This window comes from Fonticula alba (genome assembly GCF_000388065.1).
Source record: "Fonticula alba strain ATCC 38817 unplaced genomic scaffold supercont2.3, whole genome shotgun sequence".
Classification (NCBI taxonomy): domain Eukaryota; order Rotosphaerida; family Fonticulaceae; genus Fonticula; species Fonticula alba.
In genome coordinates this window covers 1830475-1837364 of record NW_009242973.1, presented here as the reverse complement: position 1 = coordinate 1837364, position 6890 = coordinate 1830475, and the positions used below count along the sequence as shown (strand labels likewise).

Sequence of the window (6890 nt, the reverse complement as noted above, 5' to 3'; positions counted from 1 at the left end):
CCCCCCCCCCCCCCCCCGCCACGCCCGCGGCGGCGACAGCGCGCCGGGCAAAAAAGAAAGGCGCGCAGATCGGGAAGGCACTGCCAACGCATGGGCAGCAGGGCGCCGCGATCGGGGCCACTCATGGCGGGGCTCCGCCGGCCACGGTCGACCCGCTGCCCGCCGCCAGCGGCGGATCCAGGGCCACAGCGCTGAAGGCCAGGAAGTGAACCCCGGCCTGTGGCCGGGCAGCAGGGCCACCCCGGCCGGCGCCATGCCCAGGGCACAGGAGCGCCAGCATGGCCTCCAGCAGGCCGGGGCCCGCCCCGACGGCGCCGCCAGGCGGGAAGTACATGTGCAGGGCCACCGGGGCCGGGGAGTGCCCGCCGACGGTCTGGCTGCAGCCCTCGTGCCGGAGGAAGAGCGGCGTGAAGACCGCCCAATTGGCAAAGTCGAAGGCCGTGTTGCCACGGCTGATGGCCATCACTTGGCCCGGGGCCACGGACAGGAAGATGCGCGACTCGACGCTGGCCGGGACCAGGGGCCCGGCGCCCGGGCCGGCAGGGCTCCCGGCCCCGGCCAGCGTGGCGGCCATCGACCCCGAGTCCACCCGGACGAAGAGCATGTCGATGCGCTGGAGCGAGGGCGGCAGGGCCGCCGCCCGGCTCGGCCGGGGGAACACCTCACGCAGGGAGTCCAGCAGCTCGGCCGACTGGGCCAGGACCGGCGAATTCCAGGGCAGCACCAGCGAGCAGAGCCCGGCCACCGGGGCCCCGGCCCCGAGAACCACCCGGCGCATGGCCGGCGCACAGCACCCCAAAGTCAAGCACACATCCGGCAGCCGAGGCAAGCACGGCCCGGGCAAGGGTGAGTCCATGGCCACTGCGGCAGCCAGGGCACCGGTGCCCACTGGCCCGGGCTCCGACCCCGGGTCCGGCTCCGGCTCCAGGGCCAGGGCCAAATGCTCGCGCGGCTCCGGGCCCGACTCCGACTTGATGTCCAAGCAGGGAGCACCACCACGCCCGGCACAGGGGGACATCCCACCCCCCCCGGGGGAGGCCCCGCAAGAGGAGGCCCCCGGGCCCGAGGGAGAGACATCCCCCCCGCCGGCCGGGCGCTTCATGTTCTTGAGCAGCGACAAAATGTACGGCTGCTGGTGATCCCCACCCGAGAGGGCCTGGCGCTTGGGCGTCGGCAGATCATCATGGGCAGGGGAGTCGGCTCCGGCGGGGGGTGGGCCAGCGGCCCCGGCCGACGGGGCCTCTTGCAGGGCTTTGTCCGTGTGGAAGCGGGAAAAGGCTCCGAGCTCCTCGAACAGAACCCCAGGAACTTCATGCACCTTGACCAGCTGACGCATCCACTTGGACAGGAGGAACCGGTTTTTCGGCTGACGGAAGCGCTCATCGCACAGGACAATGGCCCCCAGTCGTTGATGTGGCGAATGACTCGGCCCAAGGCCTGGTTCACCGCGCGGAAGGCCTGCGCTTCGTACCAGGCATCGCCATTCATGCAGGGATTCGCCTGGCGCCGGCCCTCCACGAAAACCGGGTTATTATCAAAGTGCCGCGCCTGGCTGGTGTTGAATCGGCGCTTGAGCTCCACTTGCGAGTCGCGCCTGGACGATGGAGAGGCGAGCCAGGAGGGCAGAGGAGCGGGGGGGGGGGGGGAAGATTGAGGGACAGATGGATAAAATCAGAATATGCGGCCGGGAGCGAGGCACGTCCCGAACATGTGGCGCTGCCGGTTATGGTCATGGAGGCAGAGATACCCCACAGGCAGGGGAGCAAAGCAAGAGAAGACCAGCGACACTGGCACATACACATTCGGGTAGGGGATGCCGACGACCACCACCGCCCGGGCCAGGCCATCCGAGAAGTCAATCCCCTCGCTGACCTTGCCGCGGCACACGGCAAACAGCACCGCCCCCCGGGGCGTGGAATAGTCGCTCATGGTGCGCGGGCGCTTGCGGGCGCTCTTCGTACCGCGCAGGGGATAAATGGAGCTTGTGTACTCGTCGATGGTTTGGTCAAAGGTCTTTTTGGTGGCAAAGCGTGGCTCTGGGATGGCGTGCACATGGCTATGTCAGGTCACTTGCCGGGGGGGGGCGGGGGAGAGAGAGAGAGAGAGAGAGAGAAGAGAAATAGAGAGAGAAAGACCCGGAAAGGGAGAAAGAGACGGAAAGACCAAGAAGGAGCATGGGCCCTTGCCGCTGGCCCGCCGGGGCGACAGGCAGGGCGGCGAGGCGACCCCGGACCCCGGACGCACCCTGGATGACGTTCTTCAGCGCGCGGAGTTCCTTCATCATGTTGGTGGCCTTCCAGCGCTTGAGCAGCTTGTCCATGATGTTGTAGCTGGCAAAGAAAACCAACACGCCTGGGCCATCCGGACGCAGGGAAGACGGAGCATGCAGTTGTGGGGGCGCGAGAATCAGCAGGCAGGCATTACGACCGGGGAGGTGAAAGTGGCGGCATGACGCGGACCATCTGGCACGTTGCGGCACACATTCAGGATCGACTGACCGACGTCGTCCTGGAACGCAAGGTTCTCCATGTTGGTGAAGACTGCCCGCAGGGGCTGGCCATTTGGGCCGGCCTTGGTCAGCACCCCGGCGAAGACCTGCCCCAGTCGAGAGACAACGATGCCAATCCGGAAGAGGAAGTGGGGGGGGGGAGGGGGGGAGGTGCGAAGATGGGACATGAGTGACCGGGCGTCGGGCAGATCAAGCACAGGCCAAAACCACGCACTGATGTCGGGGGAATGACATGGTTGGCCTCAACGCGGATGGGGAAGGGCGCGCCGAGCTCCGAGGCGAAGGAGTCCATCTGGCCACGGGACATACGGTCAAACATTGGCGGAGGGGGGAAGGGCGAAGGGGGGGAGGGGGGGGGGCGAGGCGCATGCATTCCGGCCAGGAAGGTAGTAGGCAAACGAACCGGCGAGAGCGTTCCGGAGGTGAGAATGACACACTTGGCCAGGTCACTGACGCCGGCCTTGAAGACAGCCGCCGGGTTGAGGCACCAGATCTTGACCGAATGCTCGATGTTGCGAGTGGCTGTGTCGAGAGGAGGAGGGCGAGCCAAAGTCTGGGTCAACCGGCAAGTCGGGGCAGTGTGCAACGTCCAGGGTGTGGCAGAGAAATGGAGAGAGAGAGAGAGAGAGGGGGGGGGGGGGGAGGGAGGGAGCAGTGGCATAACGCACATCCATCGTAGACGGGCTCCTTGGAGAAGACCAACACAAAGTCCCCCGGGGACCCGGGGATCAAAGGCCGAGTGGGGCTTGGCTGCGACTGGAACACCAGTGCCAGGGAGCCAAGGAAGTCTATGCAAACCCAGGGGAGTGAGTCATTTGCCGGCGGGGTACAGGCGACTTTGTGCCATCCGACGGAAGGCGGGAGAGCGAGCGAGCAAGCGAGGGTGGGAGGGAAACGGGAGGTGAGGGGAGGGAGCGCACTTTTTAGCATAAGGAGCGGTCCTGAGGCGGTGTACACCCAATCCATGTCGGAAGGGCCGCCGGACGGCGCGACGTCCGACAAGGCCTCGGACAGGCCCTCGACATAGTCGCTCAGCTGCCCGGCCAGGTGCAGCAGTGTCCGCACCGATTCGCCTGTCAGGCCAAGACCGGCCAGTTCGCGGTAGAGCTGGCTGCTCTCGATGCTGAAAAGGCAGGCCCGAGCACAAGGTGGTGAGAGGAAATCCCAAGGGCAAAAAGGGGGCCCCCGGGTGAAAATGGCAAGAGGGGGAAGGGCAAAAGGGAGTTGAGGGAGGGGGGAGGGGGGGGGGGGCGAAACCGGCGTACATGGACTGGTACTGCTCGAAGCCGGTGTTCTGTGCGGAGTCCAACCGAGCACTGGAGAACTGGAGGAAGAGAGACAGTGCCTAGCAGCAGGGAAAGGCGCAGAGGAATGCAGAGGAGGAAGAGGAAGGGGGGCGGGGGCAGGGAAACAGGGATCATGAGTGGGGTGAGACCAACAGAAGGAGACGAGCGGGCGGATGGGCATACCTCGAAGATGGGTGCGAAGTCATCGCGTCCAGTCCGCTGGATCATAATGCGAATGGCTGCGGCAGGGACCGGGAAAAGGGTCAGCGAAGGCCAGGACGAATGGGAAGGAGAAAGAGGGGGGAGGCGAGCTATGGGGCACATGTAGGATGACATACAGTCAAGCGCGTCAAGCGTGATGTGGAAGCTGCCGGCATCGCGGCTGGAGTCCTCGACATTATGCGCCTCATCGATGATGACAATGCTGTTCTCCAGGGAAATGCCCATCGACTCGCGGATGGCTGCGCACAAAAGACAACCCCAGGGGAAGGCGGATGGGCACATGCACATACACATGGCAGGAGAGGGAAAGAGAGAGAGAGGGGGGGGGGGGAGGGAGAAGTCAGCCACAGCTGGACGGCGGGCAGGTGAGGCCAAACCCCAAACGCACAGGGATCGATGATGTAGTTGTACGGGCAGAAGACAATGTCTGCGGTGCTGATCAACTCGCGCGAGGCGAAGTACGAGCAGGCTGTGTCGCCGGGGGAAAGAAAAAAACAAGGCCCGGGCATTGAATCCAAGACAAGGGCGTCAGACGGGGGGGCCAGGCTGCTGAGGGGACCGGGGGAAAGGGCATGCATGGCCGACGCACCGCGCTTCGATCGGGCCAAACTGTTAAGGTCTTCAATGTCCCAGACACTGCCTGGGCCGACAAGTGGCTCGGTCAGCAGGCGACTGAAACTCCGATAGTAGCTACACTCGCGGTTCTTCAGAAGGCGTTGGCTGCGATAATGCAGGAGGGGGGGGGGGAGGGAAGTCGACAAGGTGGCATGGTGAGGGGAGGGGAGGGACCAGGGCGAGGCCAGAGCGAGGGCGAGGACAGTAAGCAGAGAGAGGAAGACGGGGAGGGGGGAATCGCTCGGACGTACCATTCCTCGGACTTGTTGGCCTTGTTCGTGAGGGCTGGTAGGACGCAGTAGTGCTCGCGGGAGGCGAGTACCGCCATGCGTGGACGATATGACGAGGCGGCCAGCTCGGACACGAGTTGTGACACCTGCTTGTGTGTGCGCGAGGCGAAGTAAATCTTGGCCGCGGGAGCAAGGATGGGTCAGCCCCGCCGGGTGGGACATCGGCTGGAAGAAGAGTGTAGAGAGAGAGAGAGAGAGGGAGGGAGAGTAGCAGCAGCAACAGCAGCAGCAGCAACAGCAGCAGCAGCAACAGCAGCGTACCTTTGGACATTCGGTTGCATCACTGGAACCCGACTTGGTCGGGCTGCTGGCCGGCTTGGCTGGGCTGGCGTTTGGCTTGCCCGGACTGCTGAGCCCCGGGCTGCTGGGCACTTGGGCGCCTGGCGTCGGACTGTTGAGCCCCGGGCTGTCGGGCGCCGGATTTTCAGGCCCCGGACTGCCAGGCGCGGGGATGTCCACCTGCGAAGAGGGCATGCTGGCGGTGGCGGTGAGGTCGGCATTGGATGCCGGCAGACTGGGGGTCTCGGAGGCGCCGCCAGCTCCATTGGGCCCGGCCGCAAAGAAGGGCGAGTGCTCCAACTCAACGGCCGGGGCTGCCGCGACGGGCGGCTCATCCGGCGTGTCAATCAGGTCCAGGCGGCGAATGTACACCGTGTTACGCCGGCGCTTTTCCATCTCCAGCCAAGCCAGGCTCGAGCAGAGCAAGGCCAGACTCTTGCCGGAGCCGGTCGGACTCTCGAGCAGGGCGTTCTCGCCGCGGTTGCACGCTTGAATGACACCGGCCATGACCTCCAGCTGCGAGGGGTATGCCTGAAAGGGAAACCGCACGGTCACCCCGTCCAGGATGTACTCCTGCCCCGGGGTCGGGGCCGGGGCCTCCCGGGGGGCGGACGTCTCGATCTTCGGGGTGCTCGCCGACTCAGCACCAAAGAGAGACATCAGTGACCCGGGCATCGGGCTTGCGCCCTGGAGGAAGGACCCGCTGGGCCCGGACATGTATCAACGAACAAGCGGAATGGGGAGGAGGGACAGAGAGAGGGGAGAGGGTGGAGAGAGAGAGAGAGAGAGGGAGGGAGGGAGAGGACGAGTGCTCCCCCTGGCGTGTCGGTTGAGTTTCCTGCGTAGGTGTCGGGCTGCCTGCCAAACTATCGACTGGCCCGGATGCTTGCCTTTGTGTGTTTGTATGCGTGCTTTGATTGCGCTTGCCCGTCGGGATGCGGGCTTCTATATAAATGTGCTTGGGGGAGGACCGAGGGAGAGGAGGGGGAGGAAGGGGCAAGAGGGGACTGTGTAGGGATGCTTCCCTGGGGCAGGGCTTGGTTGCCGAAGAGCACCAACCAAGCCTCCCCTCGCGCACACGCGCACACCCCGTAAAGACAGGATGTAGAAAGAGATGCACGCACCCGCACACGCACACACACGCACGCACGCACACACACATTCACACCAGCCAGTGTTTGGGCCGCCAGCAAGTGACCCGATCTCTAGTGCAGGGGCGCCAGTGGCACGAGGGACGCCCGCCCAACTGCCATCGCACGTCGGGGCCTGGTGTGGAGCCCGGATGGCGCCACCGGCCGGCAAGCGATGCCGCAGATCACGCGCCCCGGGTGCGTGCTGCCCCGCGAGGTGGCCGCCGGCCTTTCAGCCGGCCTGGCCCATCCAGCCTGCACCGAACATGCCCCGCCAGCAGCCCTCCCCCTCCCCCGATCTCCCCCCTTCTTACTTTGCCCGCTCCCCAGCCCATCAGCGCACGAGTTAGCCCACACACGCTCGCCCCACCTCCCCCCCCCCCCCTATCCGCCTTCCTCTCCAGAGCACTATGAGCTGGTTCCCCCGGCCGGCGGCCCTGACCGCCATGTTCGGCGCGTCCTCCCTCTCCGGTGCGCCTCTGCCCACGCATCTCCGCCTCAGATGCACGCGCGTGCGTGCTCCGCTTTTCGGGTCGGCCCCAACCCTGACACTCCCCCT

The 6890-nt window shown here is 65.7% G+C and overlaps 2 protein-coding genes across 2 annotated transcripts in view; one reads left to right on the top strand and one right to left on the bottom strand.

Annotated features, from left to right (window-relative positions):
- H696_02176 (hypothetical protein) lies at positions 1 to 5968 on the bottom strand. Its single transcript, XM_009496073.1, has 15 exons — positions 5184 to 5968; positions 4884 to 5038; positions 4607 to 4737; positions 4406 to 4486; positions 4134 to 4256; positions 3979 to 4034; positions 3775 to 3854; positions 3430 to 3632; positions 3178 to 3297; positions 2913 to 3031; positions 2724 to 2801; positions 2460 to 2595; positions 2245 to 2352; positions 1799 to 2036; positions 1 to 1594 (listed from the first exon to the last, which is right to left on the bottom strand). Exons 1-15 carry the CDS (start codon positions 5916 to 5918, stop codon positions 1099 to 1101), a joined length of 2859 nt encoding a protein of 952 aa, XP_009494348.1. The 5' UTR covers positions 5919 to 5968; the 3' UTR covers positions 1 to 1098.
- Positions 5969 to 6741: 773 nt separating this feature from the next.
- The window catches only part of H696_02175 (hypothetical protein), a gene marked incomplete at both ends in the record, with an annotated part of 1501 nt that continues 1352 nt past the window's right edge, over positions 6742 to 6890 (top strand). The window contains one exon of the mRNA XM_009496072.1: positions 6742 to 6802. Within this exon, the coding sequence (XP_009494347.1) occupies positions 6742 to 6802 (61 nt within the window). The remainder of the gene's footprint in view (positions 6803 to 6890) is intronic.

Coding starts and splice junctions, on each gene's coding strand:
- H696_02176 (XM_009496073.1), bottom strand. CDS start 5,918: ATGTCCGGGCCCAGCGGGTCCTTCCTCCAGGGCGCAAGCCCGATGCCC. Junction 5,039..5,183: donor ATGCAACCGAATGTCCAAAG/GTACGCTGCTGT, acceptor CCCGCGGCCAAG/ATTTACTTCGCCTCGCGCAC. Junction 4,487..4,606: donor TTTGGCCCGATCGAAGCGCG/GTGCGTCGGCCA, acceptor CCGGCGACACAG/CCTGCTCGTACTTCGCCTCG.